The following is a 24612-nucleotide window of genomic DNA, read 5'->3' on the forward strand; positions in this document are numbered from 1 at the left end:
TGTTGGCTTGCGGGTGCCACAGTCTGGGCACAAGCAGCCCCCCTCCAGGGCCCGTCTCGCATGTCCGCTCCTGCCTGTTCAAGGGCCCCCAGCCCCCCTCCCGCTCTCTGCACTACAGCAATGCAGGCCGGTTAGGCCAGGCTGTGACTGACTGAGTGATGGAGTCGCTGAGGGTTAACACACTGCTTTCAGCCAAAGGACAGCAGGGGCCACTCATCAGTGCCTCCCAGCCTGCCTCTGGCTCTCTGTTCTAGCTCAGCCACAGATATGCACAGCTCAGCCTTTGCTGCAGATCTGGCCCCACTGCCCCATCTGTAATTCGTCGGAGCTGCGTCTGCATACCTGGCTGGCTGTGAGTGGACTTAGCCGTGCGGTACGCCTGCGTGAGACCAGGAGGGACTGTGTGGATGTGTCTTTGTGTGTGTTTATCAAAGAAGGCGCGCGTCTCTTATGGCCCAGGCACACTGAGGGGCTCGGAGCATGCCTCATCACCATGGTGACGTCTCCCCGGAGGAGGCAGTGGAGAGTGCCGGGCAGGTGCAGCAGTGTAAGTCACCCTGAGACACTTTGCAATATACAGGCTCTTGAGAGCAATGGGATCATCATCACCTGCGTACGACGCTGCAGGAGAAAGCAAATCCTTACAGTGTGTTTCTGTAGAGAAACGCAGCTTGAGAGTTTAAAGCTGTACCTGCTCATAAAGGGCAACCCATCCCATAGCTGTTAGTTAGTACTAAAACATGGTGCATCTCAACGCATATACATGCAATAAAGTTTCTTTATCAGACTGAGAATTTCGATCTGATAAGACAGCTCTGTCATATTAAAATGTGCACAAACCTAAAAAAAAAACCCAACAACAAATGGATTGGTCCAGTTTTCCCAGAACGCCTTAACGTCTGTGGGTTAAATATCAACATCCTGCAAGGGCGAGTATGCATCAGATTGCTTGCAATTGTCGCTGACTGTGCCTGTTCCTTTGCATGGTTTGTGTGGTATAGCCAGTCCCAGTATGGGCTGTGCTGGTTGCAGAGTGCAGTACTGGATAAGCCCTTCAAGTCCGCAGAGAGTGTAGAAGAGTGGCAGCCAAGCCCTGTATTTTACAGCCTCTCTAAAATGAGGAATGGTGTGTCTTGTGCCTTTATCAGCATTGCATCCCAGAAGCACAGTGTAAATGGATGATTCCAATGTTATTTAGCTCTACAGACAGTAATCCTCAAGACCACCGATAACTAAGCACTGCACTAACAGCACCCAGCTTCTGTATGTTTGTTGTCCAACAATCAACATACAGAAACCACTTTTAAAGTGCTTTTTCCCTGCAGTGCACAGATTGCTCTGCCCCACCCCAAGACAAAAAAAAAAAGAAAATATCCTTACGAAGCTACAAAGCTAAGTTGGATTGAAAAGCATTTTTACTTCTCTCCTCCTCTGTTTCATTCCCAGCTGGGCTGGTGCAGATCTAAGGGCAAACAGCTCTGAGGATCCGCTTGTGAGCACAACACAACAGCCACAAAGTGAGCTCAGGCTGCACACCGCAAACGTCTTCAAGGAAAAGTTTTTGATGTTGTACTCCAAGTCAAAACAACCAATGAAGGAAGCCTCTCAGTGCTTAGGAAGTACAACTCACGAATGGTAATTAGCTCTGTAGAACCAATTAACCAGCACAACACAAACAACACAGAAGGCAGACATTAGGTCAGAGACAGACCCGGTCTGTTCACAGATAACCAATGAGCTGCAGGAGGAAGCTTGACTGGCCAATCGGAGCTCAGGACTCTCAGGAAGCGGAGATGCTGCTCTTGTCAGGCTGACCACATGGATCCCCAACAGTGGAGGCTGTAATCCTGGGGTGCACATTCCCCCTTGGTGGGGGGGGGTCTGAGGGTGCCAGACAGGCCAGGTTGGTTTAGAAGGTAACATATTGAAAACACAATTTCAACACAAGCACTTACAGTAAGTACAATGGCTTTGTTTGATCAAACCTACGTATTTTAAGGTAAAATCTTAAGGTGGAACTTGAAAAAGTGTCATTTTGAATGTATTCATTTTACTGCAACATTAAATATACATTTCTAAAAAACGTGTGATTTTTCATGTACTCTTAATTTGACTGTGAAGTTAAAATAAATGTATAAGTGCTTTGAGAACCCACCTTTAAAGGCGCTATATAAAATAAAGTTTATTATTATTATATTATAGAATTCTCTTTCACTCTGCAGTGATGCTGGTAGTTTAGGTTTACAGGACTGGCCATCTTATGAGGTTCATGATCAGGGGAGTGAGACGAGATCTCGGGAACCAGAGGGGCGCAGGACTACGGCACAGGTGAGGAACTGCTGCCCTGCTTGCTAAGGCACTGATGGGGCCACACGAGTGCCTGCGCACAGCCGATAGCAGTGATCCCATTCCGTGAAAGAAAAATGAAAGCGAGTGCGGTCTTCAAGGGCTGGGGTGCGTGAAAAAAGAGAAAATTAGACGCAGACGCATTTGACCGAACTTTACGAAGCTTTAATGCTTTCCTTGCCGCCGACAGCCCTGCTGCTGGTGATCGTCGCAGGTCGGCGAGTAAATGAAACAAAACTCATCTATTCATCCTGCATCTCACGACAGGCGGCGCCTCGCCGCACCTGTCCAGCCGTATTTCTGTGTCATTACCGAATCTCCATTATATACAGGATATAGTTATTTCTCATTCTATAATGACCATTTATTTTAAGCGGATTTAAAAGCAATGGGAAAACGGAATGGGATTCATGGAATTCTGGTTTACAGATTTCGTATGGCAGGAAAAGCGACCATTAGTAAAAGCTTTCCCAAGAACATGCCACTTCATCTTATCGACCCGGCGGCTACTAATCACGTTTCCGAGGGAGGCTCAGCGACATACACTGGGATTGTAATGGAATATTCTGCTCGCCCGAGTCCTCTCGGGCCGGTGGATGATCACGTGCCCCAGCAGGCGCTGCTGCACCTAGAGGTGCATAGCAAACTGGCTTTTATTCTCCCCCAGATGTGCCCTTTCATTGCAGAACTGAGCGCTCGACTGGCCCTGCACATTTATTTGACTTTGATCGATGCGATAGTACGAAGGTACGGGTTTCGCCGAGGCGCGCGCCGACTGTGATTACATTAAACTGCCTCGCAGCCCAGTGCAGAAAGACCTTTCCTGACAAGGCAAGTCGTCCTGCTGTTGTTTCCGCTGCTTTTATTCTAAGAGAGAGAGGCGGTTAATTATTCTAGAAATGAAATGTATAGAATCGTAATGAGAACACTAATGCAAACATGAAACTTGTTAAATTCCCCAAATATTTTCGTTATCCCAAATGCACAGGTCACGCACTCCCTCATTACCGTACTGCAGTGGATAATATTCAGTAAACACTAGCGCACTCATAAAAGCTTAGACCCGCAGCGAACGTCCGGGGTGCTGCTGCACTGTAATTACTGATGTTTGTGGAGCCAAAAACATATTCCTCCGTGTTCTGGGGTGTGGACAGCGAGGTCTGGCGTGTTGACCGCCCATCCGCGTAAAATACCACCAACTGAGATCAAACAAACGAGGAAGCAGCGAAACTAAGTCCAAATAAAATGTCATTCTAAACCTTATCGAGAAAGCGAAATCCTTGAACGTAAGGTAAAAAAACAAACCCCGTAAAGACAGCAGAGCGATACCGGCACAAATGATTCAACCTTAAACCCATAACATCGCAGGGCTTTGGAGCACTGTACTTGTTTATTTGTAGGTTTTAAGATTCGTTCCCAGGCAGGTACAAAACACGGCACACCGGACCCTCCCCGGCGGCGTCATCTTTGAACAACAAACATGACGGGCAGCAAAAAGAAGGAAAAGGCCGGGAAGGGCGTACCTACCCCAATGATAACCGTGTCATCCCCGCTGAATTTCGGGATGAATTTATCTCCTCGCACGACCTCGGCTTGATTCAGCGGGCGAAAGCGGCACAGCACTTTGATATTGCATTCTGTGGAAGCATCGGCCATTGTGACGAATTCGGATGCGCTTTTGGAGACACTGAAGAATTTTCCTGGTGTTCTGGCCTTTTGTAGGTAGATCTAAAATCAAAACAAAACTGGGAGACAAAGGCTTTGTCCGAGGGTGCGAATTCCCTTTAGAACTGCAGGAAAAAATATAATCGGAAAAGCGAAAAATAAAAAAAAGAAAGCCGAGCGCTTTATTGCATTGTCTACAGATTTTGCAAACAGGCTACACCGTGGTGTATGCACTACCGCGTTTAAAAACAGGATTTTCGTACTGGTCAGCTAGACATAAATATTGGTATCGACGTAAATCCCTTTGTTTAAATATGTAATTAATAAGAATAAAACCCGGACGGATTCTGGCAGGTCTGACTTGAAAATGTCGCTTATGAAAGGGCTAAGACGGAGCAGGTTGGCGCTACAGTCCCATCCGAGAACATCAAGCAGAGCACTACGGCAAGATAGCGCTGCAGCAGCACCGCCACTCCGCGCTTTATGAGGCGCGGGGCGTGTCCTGGCTCTCCGGCGCGGCCGTGCGCTCGCATCAGCACCACTCAGCGCCGCGCGGGGGGACGGGGGCGCCTCGCCGCTTCGCTGTTCGGACACAGCGTTGTTTGGACACGGAGGGGAAAGAAAAAGGACGGACATTTCTGGAAATCCGTCAACATGCTACAGTCTAGTTAGGCCTTATTGCCGCACTTTATTCGATAGTATAGTGCATGATACAGAATGCATTTTCAGAATTCCCGGTGCTTTATTATTAATTATATTATATTAATTCCCGGTGCTTTGTTATTAATTATATTAATTATTGGGCTGAGTTGGACAACCCGACTGTTTGTCACTGGTAGATGCAACCTAATATTGCTCCTTTAACGGCTAAAATAAATAAATACATGTTAATATAAGAGTGAGAGTATTTGTTTTAGGCATTATTTTAGGGGGAAAAGTCGGGGTATTTGCTACAACTTCCCAATCATCTGAGATCTAAAAGCTATGAGCCACATGGTCCGGGTAGCCTCCCTGCGTTTGTAACCTTTTCTGTGTCCGTAAACAAACATCTCGCTGCGGGTGACGCAGCACTGGAAAACACAAACGCCTGAGCCCCCACTGTCGGCCCCCGAGTCCGGGCGATTGCAGGAGCCTGCGGCTGTGACGTCACAGCCCGAGGTGGTGACTGGGCGCTTTCCCTTCCTGGAACCCGACCCACGTGGACAGGGAGCGCGAGCATCGATCTGGAATCCGGGAGGCGTCAGGCAGAACCAGGAGTGGGAGGGGGGAGGAGGAGAGAGGAGCCAGAGTCCACGAGCGGTCCGTGCAGCTGGAGAGACATTTACTTTCTATTTCATTTCCTTACACCTGCGTGCCCTTTCACAGTTCCTGCAGCCTGTGCTCTGATCACTTCCACGTTGCTTGCTATCTACCAGGGTAACCGCACTCCCGAGCGAAAAGAATGCAATCAGTTCATTAAAGGCACGTAGGTCTAGGCAGATCTCAATGAATAATAGGAGGGAGGGAGGAGCCCAGCAGCGTCTGATGTCTGTTCAGACTCATGGTTTCTGCATGTTCCTGTTCGAATATTGATACAAAACATGCTGCCATGATGACAACCGGCGTAATGTCTGCTTGCTTCTTCTGTATAAGCTTTTTCTGGACACTCCACTCGAAGCGCTTTACAGGTAATGGGGACTCCCCTCCACCACCACCGTGCAGCCCTACCTGGATGATGCGACGGCAGCCATAGTGCTCCAGAACATTTACCACACATCAGATATCAGTGGGGAGGATTTTTAAAGACCACAAATAGTCAAGACCCTGGTTTTACGTGTTATACGAAGGATGATGCCCTTTCACAGTATATTGTCCACATGGACCGCAGGGTGAGCGCCCCCTACTGACCCCACTAACACCTCTTCCAGCAGCTTCCCCAGGAGGTCTCCCATCCAGGTACTGACCAGGCTCACCCCTGCTGAGCTTCAGTGGGTTGTGAATTGCTGAGTGATAGAGCCGCTGGCTATAAGAGGTTAAAGGTAACTAAAAGAGAACAAAAGTGGAAATAGAGAGAAGTGATAGCCCCGATAATAAACTACAGTACATATTCAAAATCACAAGCTAAAGAAATATTAAAACATATAGTGTTGCAAAGTGAGGTGTCTCTAAATTAGATTTCCAAGGGTTTTGGGACTTCATTCAAACGGGACATTAAAATGGATTTCAGTATTCTCAAGAAACTGATTACTGTACTGTTCCCTTCAGACTGAACAAAGCTGAAATTCAAGTTTACAGATTCATTCTTAGTCCCATTACGGCCATAAACGTTGTAGGACTGACGATTCAGCATTATTTGGCTGGAATGGGGGACACAATTAGACCATTTGTTCTGCTTAATCTGCTCTAGATATACTGAAGTTGTCCCTGCACTAAAACTTAATGTTCCATTCTTAAGTGGTTTCCGGGATTATTAGGTTTTAGTTTTAAGGCCGCTGAATTGGAGTGTGTGTGTCTGCTAGTTGATGACGCCTCAGACAAATTACAAACACTGACATGAATTTAACGTTTGTAAATATTATTACTGTCATATCAGCAGAAGCAGATGTGACATTGGTACCACGTTTTTTTGGTTTTGAAAATCGTAGCAATGGATTTTGAAGTATTCCGAACGAAACATGACAATACTGTAAAGTACATTGAAACATCAGCTCCACCAAGAGGCAGTTTTTGAACTGTGGAGACTAAAAATAAAATCCATACAGATTAATACGCGTGTTTTCCGTAGATTTGACGGAAGGCCACAAAACTCGATACAGTACAGTGTTTCGGCAAGGGTACACAAAACAAACAACACTTCCCACAATCCCTTGAGGTATCGCATTACCTCATCCTTGTCTCGTCTCGGAGATAGGATCACGCGAGAGCACCGGCTTCTCGCTCTTTGACTACCCTTAGGAGCTGTCAAACCCAGGGAAAATAGCAGAAAGGCGTATTGTGTTGCGAAGGCCTTGTTATTATTTTACCGAAGGGAAACCTAAACCCTGTACTTTCGCTTGCAAATAGCCGTCGCCTTAAAAGCCGCACTTAACCGTCTTCTCTCTACTGGCGCTGCAGCCTCAGCAACAATGGCGGATCCCAAGTATGCTAATTTGCCAGGCATTGTAAGTAAAAAAAAAGACGGGATGCTGTATACCTTTATAGAACAATGAAGTGTTAATCTACTAAAAGCGGGTCGATCTTTAAGCCATAGATGTGCCGGACGGGCGGTGGGGTTCGCCAAAAAGGCGGGTTGCTTTGTTATTTTGTGTTATAAACCGCACCCCAGTTTGAAAGACTGGATTCACGGGTCCCACAAGTGACACTTGACGAATAATGTCGAGAAGCGTCCAACTCGCTGTCTGGGTTTGTCGTGACTCAGTAAATCGAGACGACCGTTTTGTTGTCGCCTGTGGGAGTGGTAAGGTGGTGATTTTTTCAGAGTTGGTTTACCGGGTACCCGTGGCGCCGGTGAATACCGGGCAGTTTCAGGAGATGGCGATGGGGCCGATGGTGTTTTTAACGGCCGAAAAGCGTTGTTCCATCAGAACCGTCACGTCACACCTGGGAAACCTATCTGCCCACCGGCGAGGTGGTAGTAATGGTCTTGTGTGTGATTGTCTGCAGCCATTCAGGCCTGCTGGTGATGAAAGCGGATTTGTTTTCTGGGCGTTGGCTGTGCTGAGGTCCGGCCAGCAGGAAAGTGCGTCTTTAAAAGACCCAGCAGCGACGTCGTGGCGGGACAGGGGTGGGAAAGTGCAGGTCACCCCAGTCCTGGTCCTGCTGGCCCCCAGTGAGTGTCTGTAGATGCTCAGAATCTCTCTAAAGCACCCAACGAGTTGGGAGTAATAAGTTGATCCACTGAAGACTGTAACCAGTTGGTTAGCTTAGAGAGCTGTAGTGCAAACCCGAAGACATACTGGTATTCCAGGACCAGGATGGCCAAACTTGTACATGTTTGTTCAGTGATCGTCCATTACAGGAGAGCAGTGATACTAGACTGCAATCTGAGAGGGTTGGTTAAGGTGGCTGTCCCACAGTTGTAAGTATAGGGTTCTCAATACCCATACTGAAGACCCCCAGGTCTTGGGCTTCATTGCAGTTGAGCCCTGTATTTTACTGAATCGTGAACTGAGCCATCAAGGTGCTTAATTAGAACCCTTGCAGGTTTGTTTCTTCTTTTTCTTCTCATAGGTGGAAGATTTTAACTTTTACCTTTCTTGATGATCTTAAAAGGCAACCTCCTATGCGATTAGGGGCCGAAAACCAAGAGTTAATATGAAACCTGATATCGTCAGCTGTAGGGCTCAGTTATTCACTCGAGCGTTGCGAGGGAACAAAAACCAGCAGGTGTGGGGGTCCCCCATGACTAACATAGGGACCCCCTGTTGCAAGACAAAGGGTGAACTGCATCACCTTAACTGTTATCGTTGAATTCATTTTTTGTAATCTACAAAACTGACTTGGGGAAAAAAAAAACAGTTTTTCGGCAATGGGCAGACATTGCAGCTCTTTGGCTTTCCTACCCTGGTTCTGGAGAGCCCATGTCCTTCAGGCTTTACAGTACAGGCATCTTCAGAGGACACTATTTTCATTGAGAATAATTAAGACAAAAATAGGTTCAATTTAAGTGACTGGCTGCTTTGTTGGAATGAGATCCACAGCGCAGATGACCTACGTTATCGCATACAGGAGGCCCATCATATCTTGAACATGTAGTACAGCTTGTTCCCCACTAGAGTGGTTTATGTAAACATGCAGAACAAATTAAAATTAAAATCCATTCACTAGCAAATCTCACAGATAAACCAGAGAGATATCAAGTCAGCTGTTCTTGGAGATGGGGAGAACAGAGACTATAATGACCATTACTGTCAGGCAGTGGGGAAACCTGAAACCAGGACTGATCTGCACCAGGTTTGTTAGTGCAGGAGAGGGCTTTTGAGAAGGTTGTTGGAATGACGTAATGACCTCTCCCTGACAAAACAGATGACTGCTTACTGTGCAGCAGAAATCCTTGGTTCCTGACCTGAAGAGCCGCAGGATCTTGTCTTATTTTATTCTGCCTGAGCTCTTAATGATTTCACTGAGTGAGTGACTTAAATGGTCTGTATTATAACAGTGTTCTGTCCTGTGTGACCCACGGAGGGTGTAATTTCCTTGTGAAAGCTGCAGAGCTTTCACTCTCTAGCGCCAGTGTGTGAGGATCGCCGTGGAGCAGGAGCTGGGTGGTTATTAAAACAGACAGCGTTTCCTTGTTCTTTCCAGGCCTCCAACGAGCCCGATGTGTACGAGACCAGTGACCTGCCGGAGGATGACCAGGCCCAGTTTGAATCGGTGAGTCTAGTGGTTCTGCACCCTGACCCCGGAGGACCATTCCTTCTTCTGGTTTGTCAAATGTACCGAGCCCCTCATTAAGTTTAATTTAAACTGAACAGTTTCTTTAATTGAATATCTGGATTAATTAGACTTTTTAAACTTGTAGAATTGCACTTAGCCCCTGGTTTAAAAAATACCTGGTCTTGGGTTTACTTTCTACCAACAAATGTAGGAAATACAGGTTCTCTTTGGTCTCCTCTAACCCTATTTATTGAGTATTTGCTCCACTTGTTCTGTCTGAATAGCTCCTAATAGGTGATCAATGGAGAAACTGAGAATGACAGTGTCTCAAACATTCCCACTATAGATACCTTCAGTTTTGAGGGGTCTTGTTGCTTTCTATTCCCCACCCCTGAGTAAGAGGGGTTCTGAAACCCCAAGATTGGGATGCTGTGCACCGATGCGGATCACTAAAACCCCATCCAAATTTCATAGCGCTGAAGGGAACCTTTTTTAGTTTCAAGTCTAAACAAGCAGAGATTAGGTTTTAACATTAATTAGGAAAAAAACTTGGAAGTCAAACCAGAAGAGATTGAAGTCCCCCAGGGCCCGAGGTGAAAACCACTTCTGGTCACTGTTGGAAGGCCAGTGTGGTTCCTTCGTTCCACTCCGTTATTGTTCCAGCTGATCATTAAGTATTTAATTGATTTTCACCACTGGTCAGTTTGGTATGGAAGCCCATTTCCGCCAGGGAGTATGGTATCTCGCAATTGTGACTTTATCTCAGAATTGCGACTTTATATCTCGCAATGGCAACTTAAAAACTCAGAAGTATGACTTAAAAACTCAGAATTAAGTCGCCATTGCGAGATATAAAGTCGTAATTCTGAGAGTCAAAGTCGCAATTGTGAGATGCCATAGCGCGTTTTTTTTTTTTACTCCCTGGCGGAAACAGGCGTTTTAATAGTTAGGTGTATTTGGGTAGGCAAATAATTGCACCTGCAGGTCTGCAAACCCAGGGGTTCCCAGTCTTGATCCTGGAGGTCCCCCTTACCCGCTGGTTTGCTTTCTACCTGAAGTTAGTTGTTGAACTGAAGCCTACATTGAACCGACAAGTAGCCTGATTGTAACCTGTGCAGATTTATTTTCGCTCATGTTTGGAATTCGGTGTTACTTATGAAGCATAATGGTTAAAAAGCAACATTCAGCATGTTTTAGGCCTGAAAACAAACAGTTAAAAAAATATTGTTATTTAGTAAATTAAGGCTCTGGTTGTGAAAGTGAAAGTGGTTGGAATAAACACCAGCAGGTGTGTGGGCCTCCAGGAGCAGGATTGAGACCTCATGTGCTAACATGAGGTTAAACGTCTGCTGGGACACACTGGGATCTGCAGTCATTTATTTTTTACATTGCTGAAGATATTCTTGGACCCCTGCAAATATGGTAACTTTTTCATCCCTTTGTTTTCTTACGCCAAGCCAACCATAGCTGGCGACTTTGTATTATAAAATAAAATCCATGGCACTCCTCCTTTTTTCTGTTTTATTTTGTGCTCATGTCTTTGTGCATCCATGTGTCATAGCTGTGGAGCCTTGCTAGACTGGTGCTCCCAGGGGCATGTAGATTTCCAGTTGTGTTACAGACGCATGATCATTGAGTGTGTGTGCCCTCTGCACTACAGTCTGTGCTGCAGCACTGCGACTGTTCTAGGGGAACGGTTACACTTGGGAGCGCTGAATGGCTGTTTTGCATGAAGGTATAAAGTGGGGGGGATTTTTGCAGGTTTTGACTTTTTGTTTCTGGCCATTCTGTGCTCTTCCACTGGTTTTGATCCTGCTATGTTTGCTTATCAAAATCAAACTTGAGCAGTACAAATGTTTTTGTTGCAATTCATTGCTGTAGTTAAGAAACAGAGCTTGTTAACAGGAGGTAATTGGATCTCCTTGCTTTGCAACTGACTCATCTGCATGTTCCTGAACCCCCTTTTGCTTAATCTATTGATTAAAACATTAAGAGGCATTAACAGTGTTCTGAATGCTATTGTTTTGATGCCTTTTGGTATGCATTACTTGATTGTAACAGCAGCACTTTATGCCTTCATCACTAGAACATAGTTTTTTCTTATATATTGTACAAATTAATATTAAGTAGGATTTGTTTCACAATGCTGGAGGGTGGTGGTACAGTTTAAGGACTGTTTCAGCATACTTATCATTCCACCTTTTGCATATATTTTAGATGTATAATGACAAGATGAGCAGCCACTGACAGGTGTTTTGTCCTTATAAGACTCACCAGGAGGGCATAGCTAACTTTGACCAGTGAATTGGACATGTTCCTTTCCCAGCTTTGTGAAAGACAAGGGCTAATTAACATTAAAGCGATTGCATGTTCTTCAAAGATGCCAAAACACTAGAAGATGTTCCCTGTGAGATATGTACTGAGAGGCTTTAAAAAAGCACAAAATGAGTATCAAAACCAGTAGCATTTGTTTCATTTTTGGAATGCCTCATACTATATGAATGTGTACGAACTTGTGTTTAATATGTTGAATTTGAAAATCCACAACCCTGTAGTCTGTTCTGCTTAGCAGGTTTTTGATTCTATAAAAAACAGACAGGGGATTAACTGCAGTTGAGCACCGTTTTGAGCTGTGCACAGACTGGGCAGAAGTAAAATCAAAGCCCCACCCACTGTGATAACCCCATGGTTTGAAAGGAAAGTTTAGCCTCTGAAATGTCCCCCCCCTCCCCACTTTGCCATGCATGGTCATGTGTTGTTTGGTGTACTTGTTCAGTGTTTAAAATATTGTTGTGTGATGCACACTAACCCTAATAGTGTTCTCCCCCGTTCCATGCTGTCTCCCCACTTGTTTTGAATCCCTTCCTGGGACGCTAGTTTGTGCAAGTAAGACCCTTTAAGCTGCTTCACTACTGCATGACTGGGGTTGTAATCAGTTCCCACACGTGATCTCTGTGGTTCCCATTCTTGCCAATGTTGTTCAGCATGCAATTGAAATTCTTATTGCTATGATGTTCTGAATGTGTTGCCCAGCAAACTAATTGATTTATTTTAATTTATTTTTTTAAGTAATCCGATTTTTCATGCCAGATTTATTTGTTTGTTGAAGATCAGGTTTGCCTGTTCTTGTTCCATTCTTGTGTGTATGTTCATTGGGCGTTTCATAATGAAGTGGGTCCCAGAATAGAGTTTTGCTTTCATCCAAAGGTCGCCTGATTTTGAAGAGTCACGAATCAGAATCATTGCTTTCCGTACTGGCTGTTGATAAGGTGGTGGAGGGTGGCCTCTTTAATTTTTGAAATAGCTGATTAAGCTAATACTTTTATGTACAGTAGAATGGATATTGAAATGATAAGGAAAAGACAACAGTTGAAATAGATCCCGAAACTGGCCACCCATTGCCCTGGCAACACAGGCTCAGTCAAATCAGTTGATTGAAAAGCTGGAAGCATGGCTGGCAGCTAAAGGTGCTCTTTTCAGGTCCCGCCAACCAGCAGGGCAGGGCCTGGTCAGTGTTCGGACAGGAGGAATCACTGGAGAGCTGCCTGGCTGCTGCTTCACTTTTATTTTTTCACAGACCTGGCTGTCTTGTTGTCCCTGCACCATGGGAGAGGAAATTCCCTGCCGTTGCCACAGCGTGCTGACTGAAGGACACGCTGTGCAGTGCAACTTACTACCTTAAACCAATGTCCTGTCCACATGAGCGTAGACTGCTTCCTGCGGTCCTGCTTAGTGCTGAGCTCTATAAATTATACATCATATATCTATATATAACAAGAACCTGCTGGATTAGATCCTTAGATCAATTGACTACTAATTAACAAAGAGTCTAGGTGGGCCGAATGGCCTTCTCTCTTTAGTACCCTTTCTTACGTTATTATAAGCCTACACCAGAATTATTCAGAATGCGCCCCCACACTCACAGCGCACTGCTTTATGGCATTGAGCCTTCAAGCTGCTCGTGACTGATTGGATTGTACAGTGTAGCAGTTGGAGGTGCTCAGAGTGGATTGGAACAGCGTTGTGCTGAGTGCTCCTAAAGCACTGCCGATTGTGTTTGAGAAGTTAGTGCTCAGATCTTCCCCTGAGCACTAGAGCAGACAGCGTGTCTGGGACACGGCTGTAATTTAGGAAAGTCACACTCACTAACTTCCTCTTTTTTGGATGTGTGTTTCTGCTGCCACAGTGCTCCACGCTCCCTGTTGCTTGCCTTGATTAAAAACATGGGTGAGCTGCTTTGGGTCCTCACAGGCTGTTTGCCTCTTTTTAGGTATCTTTTAATATGCTTCAGGATCAGATAGAGAAAAAAAAGCCAATACGGAGGCTCTCGAGTCAATGGTGTGGTAAAAATTCTAAGGTGGACCCAAATTAAGAGGCGACCCTGCAGCCTGGAAGGAGTCGGGGGAGCCCATGCTAACGAACTGAAGCAGCTCACTGTTGGAGCAGTGCATTCTGGGTTTACCAAGGCTAATTGTGCGTATGACCCGCTGCTGTTGTGGTCATAAAAACCTCCCTCTACCTACCTCTGCTTTCTGCCCCCCAGTCTAACAGGAGAAGATAAAAAGGGGTGAATGAGGGTGAACAAATGAAGTCTGCCCTGCCAGGAGGGGACAGTGGCCCACAGCCGCTATGGTGCATTGCATGTGACAATAACTTCGTGTTAATCTCTGTCTCTCTCTCTCTCTTTCTCTCTCTTCCCTGCCTCGCTCCCTCTCTTTCTCTAACTCTTTATGGAAAACACGAAGGAGCTGGTAAGAGCCTTCCTTGTCCCATCCCGCTAATGCCTGTCTGTTCATCCATCTGTCTGTGTGTGCACTGATGTGATTTGAAATCATCCTCTCTTTCTTACTACCTAGAGACCCGTCCTCTACAGATTTGTCTCCTTACAGTTCTTCCGAGACATTGCCCTTAGGATGAATATTTCCTGGAGATACTTTACCCTCTGTTCTGAGATTCCTCTTAGAAAAGACCAGGGTGTCACTTTCCCCCTTTCTGTCTGTCTCCTCCCACTGCATTTGATTAGTGAAGGAAGTTTGCTTTACTGATCTCCTCCAACACTAATACCCAGTTTTAACATCCACATCCTCTGATTTAAAAAAAATAGTCCACTTAACACCAGAGATAATGGACAACGGCAGCCATTCTGTTTGTGCCCGTCATAGCTTGTAGCCCAGCCTTCACTGTAGCCAGCTGACTGCCATCACAGCTTGTTAGTGCTGTCTGGAGAGGGCTGACGTTTGCAATGAGTGCTCTCCAGGATAAGTGTCCATATTAAGTCCTATTGAAATGTATTGTTGTGGTTGCTCCTGTGGTTTTCATTTGTAGTGCATTTGGAACAAAAACCTCATCAAATAAAGAAATAGTGGAAAATGGTCTAAACTAACAACAAAACCTGATTGTCAGATTTTCTTGACATTGTCATTAAACGTCATTCCTGTGCTCTTCTGTCTTGGTCCTGGAGAATCTCTGCATCTGTAGATCTTGTTGATTAATTTGAGATCTTTGCAGGCTAAAGACTTGGTATAAAGGTGGCTTTAGACTCAGCCATTGACGGGTCAGATGTCAGCGGTTTAACTTTCCCATTGCAAGAGAAGGAAAGAGAAGAAAATGTGAATGTGACTGCTCTAGGCTCTGCAGCTGTAGAAGGTGCTTCGGGGAGGGGAGTATCTGAGAGAAGCACCCGTTTCAGCCTTTCTGAGCTGAGATGCAGACGAAAGGGAATGTAGGCTGCTCAGAATATAATAGCAGCAATTACCATAGATGAGTCATAGACAGAACCCCACCCCCAGCTCTCTTGAGACAGCCCTGCTCTTGGGGATTGCTGGTGAAGTTCCTTCCTGGCTGGGTTTGATAAGAATGGATGTGGGCACAGGTGAGATTCCCAGTGTTGTGGTGTTCTTTCAGGATGTTCAGACTGCAACACTTCCACTGATTGAGTGCTCCAATCACACTTCTGGCTTTACCAGTTGGTGACTTCAAACAGTTTCTCAGCAGTGCATTCATTGAAAGACATTATAGTGTAGCTTACTCCACTGACACGATCCTGACTGTCTTGTGCAGAACTTAATCTGCTTGAATACCAAGCAAACTATTTCATTTCCAATGAGGGCTTTCTTTACCTGAGCTGTTTTTACTGCAGTGAATGCCTCGTTAATCTTTAGCTATTTTAAGATGCCTTTCACAATAGAGTACTTATCTACAGAGTTTATAAGAAGGGGTTAAGAAAATAGTTCTTCAGGAATTGATCAACCCTGTCTGCTTCCTTATGGTTATGTGTATCCCCTTATATATTATGCAAAAATTATAGATGCCCGTAGATGCTTGCTCAACCCTTTTCTAATCATTTTGCACAATCGGGGTGATTCAAAAAAAGATGTCACAAATTGAGCATGCTCCTACAGTCTGCTTCCAGCTGTTGCCTGCTTCCAGGTGTGTTGCAGATGTTCCATCCCAGCGCTAGCCATGCAGAGAGAGAGATGGGCCGTGGGCTGGGATTAGTGCTGTGTGGAAGCATGTTTGACTGTGTGGGTGCTCGGGAGGGGTGGGAAATCTTCTCTGCAGTCGTCTCCTTAACAAAGGCGATGTCAGTGTTTTTATTTTGCTCTTTCTGTGGCTGGCTCTGGTTGATGGAGCATCTCTGTGTTAAGATGAAGCAATCCAAAAAACGCTCTTTTCTGGTCTTACCAGCGGCATGATGCCCGAGTATCGCTTGGTAACGGCAAGGGGCCAATGTACTGGCCTTGTGTGGGTACTGGTTTCACTGTGCCGAAAACCTTCCAGGGCTGCACTGGAATTCTGCTGCACACACAAAAAAACCCCAGAAAAAACAGGGTTAACCCAGACCTCTGAGGATATTGGTGTGGGTCAGGTCTGCATATATAAATAGCAGTGGTTTGAGTGAAAAAGTGTTTTAGAGCCGAGAAATACTTTGTCTTCTCCAAAAATTCCCTACCACTATTTAAATGCTATTTCAGATACTAAGTACAGGCTTTGTACCAAACACAATATTGAATCAGCAGTTATTCTTCGCCCTGTTTTCTTACTTTCCTCCCTCTTAGCCTGCCACCGTGGTGTATGCAGACCAGAGCCACCCCTGCTCATGAGGGATCACGGGGAAACGCTGCAGTCGCGTGCTGAGTGTACTGAGTGTGGTGTAACGGGGCCTGTCTTGCAGGAGGAGCTGTGCAGTGACAGTGTGGAAAGGATTGTGGTGAACCCCAATGCTGCCTATGATAAGTTCAAGGACAAGAGGGTCAGCACTAAGGGCTTGGGTGAGTTCTTTGCCCTGCCTCTTACCTCCTCCGTCTTCATCTTCATCTTCTTGAGTCACAGCCACAGTCGCCAGTGTTGCCAGAGTGAGTGTAGCGTTTGATGCACCGGTGCCACGCTAGTGGAGCAAGCTCAATTTTTGCTTTCTCTTGCAGATTTTTCGGATCGTATCAGCAAGACTCGTCGGATTGGCTATGAGTCTGGGGAGTATGAAATTGTAGGTATCTCATCACCTGGTGAATGGAACCTGCCTTCTCCTTTGGTGCCTTGTGGGGTCGAAATTAACTAGCTGGGAGCTATACTGTTTGCTCATTGATCAATCCCGGTCAGCTTTAGCTTTCTCTGGAATTACAGTTATACTTAACTGCAGCAAGCAGTTAAGACTGGAAATGGGGAAGTATTTCAGGGTTGTACAGAGTTCAGTGGGTAATTCTTTGCTGGGATGGTACAGAATACTTTTCAACACTAATTTCTAAGTTGTCCTGTCAAGATCAAAAAGCCTGTGTCTGTGTGTGTACTTTATAGAGTATGGAGCTGTGCGGTTGTCCATTGTGTGCACACATGTCTTGTTAACTCTGCTATTTGTGTATTGATGTATTTGGTGTTTTCCAGCTGGGGGAGGGACGAGGGGTGAAGGAGACTCCCCAGCAGAAATACCAGCGGCTGGTTAATGAGATCCAGGAGCTGACTGAGGAGGTGGAACAGATTAAGGTGAGAGACGTGAGGCATTTTTGGTTTTTACAGCTGCTTTCTGTGGTGTTGCCGTAGATTGGCTGTACACAGTACACAGGATGGCAAGGATAGCGGTGTCATTGTTTCTGCCTATTGCTGGTTTTTCTTCTTGATGCTGTACTTCAGCCAAAGCTGGGGTTCTTCACAGATAACTAAAGGAAGCCGGGAGGTCTTTTGCTTTGTTTGATCGAAAGGAGTGCTGACCTAAGAGGTCGGGAGGTGGTGGGAGGGCCCTGCGGAGCGTTCCTAAGGGAAATCCTGCCTCTCGCACCCATGCCTCATCTCTCCCCACTCCCCTCCCCTCTCTCTCCTTTTCTGCATAACTGTTTCATTTTCTCCACACCTTCTCCCTGAGCACCACCCTCTTGCTAACTCTACAACATTTTTGTCCTCCCTCCTCTGCTGTTCTTCCTTTTTCCCCATCTCTATATTTTGACCCTTGTCCTCGCCATTTTCCTTGCCCCGCCCCCCCACCTCTCTCCTTTTAAAGCACAAGTCAAAACTAAAAGGGAGTTCATGTGGAACTAAAATCAGGAGGTTCTTCTTTACACAAAAGGCAGTGGGTTGTCGGGAGCTACCTGCCAGCCACGTTCTTGAAGCCAAATGCACAAGATTCATTACATCTATTAGATCCTGCTAAACGCAGCTGGATGAACAAAATGGGCTGAATGGCCGCCTCTTATTCGTAACCTTCTCTCTTCGCTACTTTCAGGCCACCACCAAAGAGTCCAGCAGTGAGGAGCGTCTCACCCCAGCAGCCCTGGCCCAGCAGGCTGCCCAGCTGAAGCAGCAGCTGGTGTCCTCTCACCTGGAGAGCTTGCTGGGTCCAAACGCCCATATCGCCCTGACCGACCCCGATGGTGCACTCACTCAGTAAGAAGGGGTGGGGGGAGAGGGGTCAGGGAACGAGGGGTGGAGGGTAAGGGAGAGGAGAGATCACTGAGGGAAGAAAAGGGGAACCAGAGAAGGCATGCTCATCTGTCTGACTGTCCATCTCTCCACAGGCGCCTGCTCGTCCAGCTGGAGGTGGCGCGTGGGCCCCGGGCCAAAGCAGGGGCCGGGGAGGGGAAGCCGGCAGGGCGGGGACCGGAGGGGGCAGTGGTGTATGAACTGCACAGCCGTCCGGAGCAGGACCGCTTCACTGAGACGGCCAAGGTGAGGCGGGGTGTCGGTGGCCCCGATTGCTTTTTCTTCATGTGTTGACACATGCTGGGCACTGTGTCCTAGGCCTCTACAGTTTTGGGGATCCTGGACCCTCACTGATCGAACTACTGTCACTATCTCTCTCTGTCCCCGTTTATCTCTAATATAGCCATATGTGGACCTAGCTGCTCCCTCTAAGTCTATGTTGGTTCTCTTTCTTTGGAGATTTTGGAGCTGGAGAAGCGTCTTGAGGAGCTCGAGGTTGCAGTGGGGTCTGGCCCGGAGAGACAGGTATTCAGAGCTCAATACATAGTATTCCTAAATCCTCTTCTGTTGCATTTAAAATGCAAATGTGAAAACAATCAAATGGAACACTTTAAACTTTTTTTGTTGTTCATGGTAGATACAACCACCAGACACCTATTTCTGTACTTCCTGCCATTTAAAATGCAGTGCATCTAGGTTTTATCCTACCTAATACATGAAACTGGTTTACGATACCCTTATTGTAACAACTACAGAAGTAGCCAGTCTGGAGCTGAGCGTGTGCCAAGTTCAGCTGAGAGCATGGGGCACACTGATGGTTTTGTAGTGACAGGCATTGATGGCTGTTGGGCTTATTTTGCAGAGTTCTCTGACAGTGGCACTGCAGGGCGCCAGTCTGATGGTGAGTGTGCCCTCTCTGTTTGACAACGACCAGACCAATACTGTTCGTTGCAGTCGCAGCCGTTCTGTTTCACTGCTGTTCCGACTTAATTTGTTGCATCCAGATAGTGTTCAAATGTCTCAATCTCTCACCCATCGCCCCATCTCTTCACTGATGATCGTGCCTTTTCTTTCTCACTCCCTTCCCTTGCCCCGCTCTTCCTTTTCTCTCCTCTCCTCTCTCCCTCTCTCCAGGACACCATTGAGCTGCTGCAAGCGCGAGTCAGTGGTCTGGACTCGGCCACACTGGACCAGGTGGAGGCCAGGCTGCAGGTAACTCCAGCAGGAAGAGACAGAAGCTCGTCTTGATTAAAATACTTAAAGGATAGTGCTTCAATATAGCAGCATGCTTGTGTTTGAAAAGTGCTTTCCACATTTAACTCGGCATCCTTGACTAATCCCATTTTCAATTAGAAAAAAATGTTTTAATTCGAGAGCATTGGTCTCTTGCACACTGTCCTCCGTGCATCACCCATATGGTTGCTGTGTTCGATAAAATAGTTATTTTAGCCATATAAAGAGTGTAGGGTTAGGGCCTGTTTGGAAGATGCTACTCATCTGTTGTGTCCCCCCTAAAAAAGTTTTGATGAGTTTTGATGTTTTCAGCCTTAATTTGTCTTGTGAATCTGGATGCACATATGTTAAGTCTGCTGAGAATGCCTATGTATGTGTCCCTTACAGAGTGTCTTGGGCAAGATGAATGAGATCGCCAAGCATAAGGCAACAATTGAAGATGCAGAGACACAGACCAAGGTGAGAGGAGTCTGAAAAGGGGTAGAGAGAGGCTGGGGGAGTCTGGAGGGCACTGCAAGAGGGTTAGGACAGAAGCTCGTGAGTTGGGTATTTTAGAACAGGAAGATGCTTTTTTTTAATCAGATATTCCAAATTCTACTAATGCAGTTTTGAAAAATGTGCAGAGCTGCACAACCATGGCATTTTGAGTAAAGATTGATGTTGGTTCCGGTTTCCTGCAGCTTAAGAACTTAATTTTCAGAGTAGGAGATGGGTGATTAAAATTTGAATGAGAGAAAGAGAAGGGGGGGAGTTGGAGAGAAGGAGACTCATTTAAGGCATTAGATGTGCCTTAGAAGGCACAGTTATTGATTGGGTTATTGATTTCATTGTGAGATTAAAGATTTGAAAACAATATTATTTAGACAGAGTCATGCTCGGGGCTCTGTTATGTCTGAGTATTTATTCTGAGGAGCACCTGGAACGGGTGTTACCATAAACTGAGTCCAGGTGCTCCAAGACTCCAGGTGACTAGTCTCTGGGGCAGCTGGAGGAGGGAGACAGGTTGATGATGACGCCCCTGGCTGCTGAGCCACAGCTAGCTTGGCCCACAGTCCAGCAGCCAGGGCGATCATGAGAGGCATTGCACAAAGGGAAATGATCATTGATTTCTCCCACCCACATGCGAGGAATCTTTCTCTGTTCTTTGTGGACCTCCTTTGCAGGGCCTTGTTCTTACAACTCCCCAGCTACAGGAAACCCACTCTAGTGTGCTGTGTGCACACCATTCATGGAGCAAAAACTAAAAACAGAATTAAAAAAATCTGTTATATTCCATATCCATATTCAGAGGAGCCAGCTGAGGTAACTGGCCATGCAAAATGAACTCTGCTGATGGCAGACAGACTTAGACATTTGGACAGTGGGACTGTCTGCATCCTTATCAATGGCTTTTTGTCTGTCAGCCATTAGCAGGTGGTAAAATGATGGTCACCATTTTGCTTTATTACATCACTTGAGGAGCACTTCCTGCTGCCTTAACCTTTGTCCGGAGTGGCGTTGACTGCGAATATGCTTTGTAACCAGTAAAGAAAGAACATTTCTTTTTGGACGAGAAATGCTTTTTAAAGCAGGGAACCCCAGTGATGGACATGAGTGCCATAGCTCTCCAGGTGTTCTAGGTCTCTTTAAATCATAAAGTTATTACTCCCATGAAGAGGGGGTCAGCTTGTCCAGTTAAGGCTAACTGTCTCTCTGTGTGTATGTGTAGGTGTCTCAGTTGTATGATGTCATTCAGAAGTGGGATGCCATCGCAACCTCACTTCCACAAGTGGTCCAGAGGCTTGTTGCAGTTAAGGAACTGCATGAGCAAGGTACAGCAATCTTCTCTTCCCTCGTCTTTTTCTCTATATCCTTCTTCATCTCCCTACTCCACTGCCTTCATCCTTTTTTGTTTCATAACTACCACTGTTGTTCATCTCTCTCCTCATTCCTATGCCTAAACTCTGTCCCTTTCTTCTTTTCCTTTTTGCAGTTTACAGTTGTAATTTATTTAAATTGGATTTTCACTGTGTATTTTTTGTAAACATGCTTAAACTGCCTGGACTTAGACCTACGTGTTTCTATAACACTTTGCCTGGAAGACATTTCTGAATCTCCACCTGTTCTTAAGGACTTCAGCCTCAGATATCTTGCAGTTGCGAGAGCTATGAGATTGTGAGATAGTGTCATACCTCTGTGCACCAGGTTTTTCGGTTTTCTTTGGGGGCTTTTTAAAAAATTGTCCTTGTGGTATGATGTTCCTGATCCTATGCTGGAGCTGTGGAATGTATGGTGATGTCCAATGTCACATGATGAGTGCCGACAACGTGTATCTGCTCTCTCCCAGTTTCTCTCTGTAAAGGAGCTTACAGGGGTCCCACCTCCTTGCAAGAACTAACACATGTTCCTTCTCCCCTCATAGCTATGCAGTTTGGGCAGCTGCTGACACACCTGGACACCACCCAGCAGATGATCAGTAACTCTCTAAAGGACAACGCCACTCTCCTGTCTCAGGTAAGCTCTCTTTTACGTCGTTGAATGTGGAATAAGGTGGTGTGTGAAGAGCTTGTTGCATTATTCAGGAAAGGTGAATGACGTGGCCCTTGGTGATCTGTGAGAAGGTTAAATCACTTGGTCCTGTGCGAGAGGACAGGGGTTTTTCCACTCAGACCCATGTCTAGGTTCAGCACTATATCCACTTTCCTTAACTTCCAAAGCAACAGCGACCCATTTTCCTGTTCAGTCGCCTGTGATGGCTTTTTGATGGTAGGCCTTGTTTTCACCTGGCGGTTCCTGAGACACCCCTACCTCCAGAGCCGTTTGTCATCTGACTTGCTGCAAACTCCACAGTGACGGACAGGAGGGCAGGAGTCGGATGTTGCACTGAAAGAGGACAGGGCTCTGCGTTAACTAATCTCAACCCTAACCTGGCAGAGCTCAATCTCTTGGTCACACTGTGCAAGTGACAGTGAGCTGAGTTTGAAATGCCACTTTTGGGCCCATGCAGCTTCTTCCCCCTCTGATCTCCTACCTCCATCACTTACCTCTTGTTTGCATGACATCAAGCTGTGTTTGATATGAAATTCCCTGAAACTAAGCTAGTGACAAAACAGAAACATGTGCTAAAGGGGCAGCAAATGTCAGCTAATAAGACTGGAGAACTTCACAGTAATGATGGATGGCTTCTCCATTCATGTGTCAGCCATAGTCAGGAATCTGGAAGTCACACTCGATCCTCTGCTGTCTTTTGAGCCCCTCGTGAAAAATTTAATTTTTTCACCTCATTTTTTAATCTTGGAAATATTGCCTGCATTAGGCAGTTTCAATCAGTGTCCGATGCTGAGTACTTGATTTGTGCATTGATAACATCAAGGTTTGATTTCTGCAACTGCTTGCTCTATGGACTGCCACACTATTTTCCATATATGGTAGTATGTCCAAAACTCTACAGCTAGACTTCTAACTCACACCAGACCCTGGCAGGATATCACTACTGCACTTAAATCTCTTCACTGGTTGCCTATGAAGTCATTTATTTGATGTAAGATCTTGTTATTGACTTTCAAGGCTTTAAAAACTCTGGCTCCATCATATATCTCTGACCTCCTCCATGTTTAAACTCCCTCTTGTTGGCTCCTTTCAGTTGAAGCTGGTCCTTTACTTACTGTCTGCAGGACTAAATCTTGGACTTGTGGTGACTGTGCCTTTTCTGTCGATGCTCTTTGTTAATGGAATGCTCTACCTCCACCATTTGAGTTATTTGGTTCTCTTCAAATCTAAACTCAAAAGTCACGTTTTTACCAGGGCCTATGTTTCGTTGCCCTACATTCTATCCTGTATGTTTTTTGTTTTGTTTTTTTACTGCATTTTGTTCCTATATCACTGTGTACAGCGTCCTTGGGTTTGGAAAGGTGCTTTATCAATAAAAGCTCTTCTTGTTCTCACACTCTGTGCAAGTGACTTTCATGGCACAGCCCTTGTGAATATCGATTTTTAACAGGCTCTCTTGCCGTTGCTCAGGTGCAGCAGACCATGAAGGAGAATCTGATCACAGTGGAGGAGAACTTTTCCAGTCTGGATGCCAGGATGAAGAAACTTGCTAAATAAAACGGTGAGGGGGTCCCTCTCACTGCTCGACTTCAGCTGTTTGCAAAACGGATTTCAACTACACAAGAGACCAAATCAATCCCCACTCCCCTCCCCTGAACGAGTCTCGTGCTCAAACCACATCGTTATACACTAATTCTCCCTTCGAAGACTGCAGAATCTGTTCTGTTCACCCAAAGCCTTTGTGGCGATGTGCCCTTGATCCCAAGGTTCAGGATTGAGATGAAAGCGAGAGCCTGCTTGCACTGCTATATTCCCCTGAGCTCTGTCGGTGGACTTAATAAAAGCGGGGCTCTGTGCTCGTTTTGTGGAGCCTCTTTGTTTTATGTGCTCACTAGCAGTGTTAATGAGGATGATGTATGGGCCATATTCACGTCTCAAGTTAAGCACAGCAGAAATGGTAGGGAATCGTAGCCTTGAATCCTACCTGTTAGCGTTAATGGGTCGCTCTGATAGATAGAGTGGTTGGGGACTGTCCAAAGTGCTTGTCCGGGTCCAGTCCAAGAATGTTTCAAGTAACTGTTTGGGCTGAGCTAAGTTTGTTCTGAGTTTTTAACTTTTGCCAGTCTCAAGAAGACAATGCCTGAAGTCGCTGTTGACTGGATATTGAATAGTTCTAAAGTAAAATGTAACAGTCTAAATTAACACTGCTTGAAATAAAGGATTTATGTTCCTTGGGGGGTGCCTAACTCAGCTGACTGTTCCCCTCAAATGAAAAATGTACGTGTTGACAGTTCAGAATGTGCACAAGGTCTTGTATTCTTGTGAAGAAAAACAGCTTGTAAATATGCTTGTCTACCTTAGACTAATTTTATGTTCATTGGAGTGTTACTGCTATAATTATTATGACTAAGCCAGAGACTGACCATGAGAGCCTGGTCTTTTACTGGGCACTGCACTGCCTGTGCTGTACTGTACATCCGCTGGAACAGAAATAAAGTGCATTACCCGAGGCAGTTTGGGATTTAGATTTCTTGGAAGATGCCATTAAAAAAATAACCCACACAAACTGCTTTG

The 24612-nt window shown here is 45.8% G+C and overlaps 2 protein-coding genes across 4 annotated transcripts in view; one reads left to right on the top strand and one right to left on the bottom strand.

Annotated features, from left to right (window-relative positions):
* The window catches only part of kif5ab (kinesin family member 5A, b), a 49442-nt gene extending 44948 nt beyond the window's left edge, over nt 1-4494 (bottom strand). For 2 of the 3 annotated variants that reach the window (XM_015344187.2, XM_006629378.3), the window contains exon 1: nt 3874-4493. In XM_015344187.2, coding sequence (XP_015199673.1) covers nt 3874-4002 — 129 coding nt within the window. In that variant the 5' untranslated portion in view covers nt 4003-4493. Of the gene's footprint in view, nt 1-3873 lie in introns of all 3 variants that reach the window. The other variant, XM_015344188.2, reaches the window with a different exon arrangement.
* A 2397-nt stretch (nt 4495-6891) lies between these two features.
* dctn2 (dynactin 2 (p50)) lies at nt 6892-24604 on the top strand. The gene is made up of 14 exons (XM_006629256.3): nt 6892-7151; nt 9295-9363; nt 16541-16637; nt 16791-16852; nt 17248-17346; nt 18080-18240; nt 18372-18522; nt 18736-18801; nt 19139-19177; nt 19411-19488; nt 19897-19968; nt 21218-21320; nt 21911-22002; nt 23509-24604. Exons 1-14 carry the CDS (start codon nt 7116-7118, stop codon nt 23593-23595), a joined length of 1212 nt encoding a protein of 403 aa, XP_006629319.2. The 5' UTR covers nt 6892-7115; the 3' UTR covers nt 23596-24604.
* Nucleotides 24605-24612: the final 8 nt, after the last annotated feature.

This window comes from Lepisosteus oculatus, chromosome 1, assembly GCF_040954835.1.
Source record: "Lepisosteus oculatus isolate fLepOcu1 chromosome 1, fLepOcu1.hap2, whole genome shotgun sequence".
Taxonomy (NCBI): domain Eukaryota; kingdom Metazoa; phylum Chordata; class Actinopteri; order Semionotiformes; family Lepisosteidae; genus Lepisosteus; species Lepisosteus oculatus.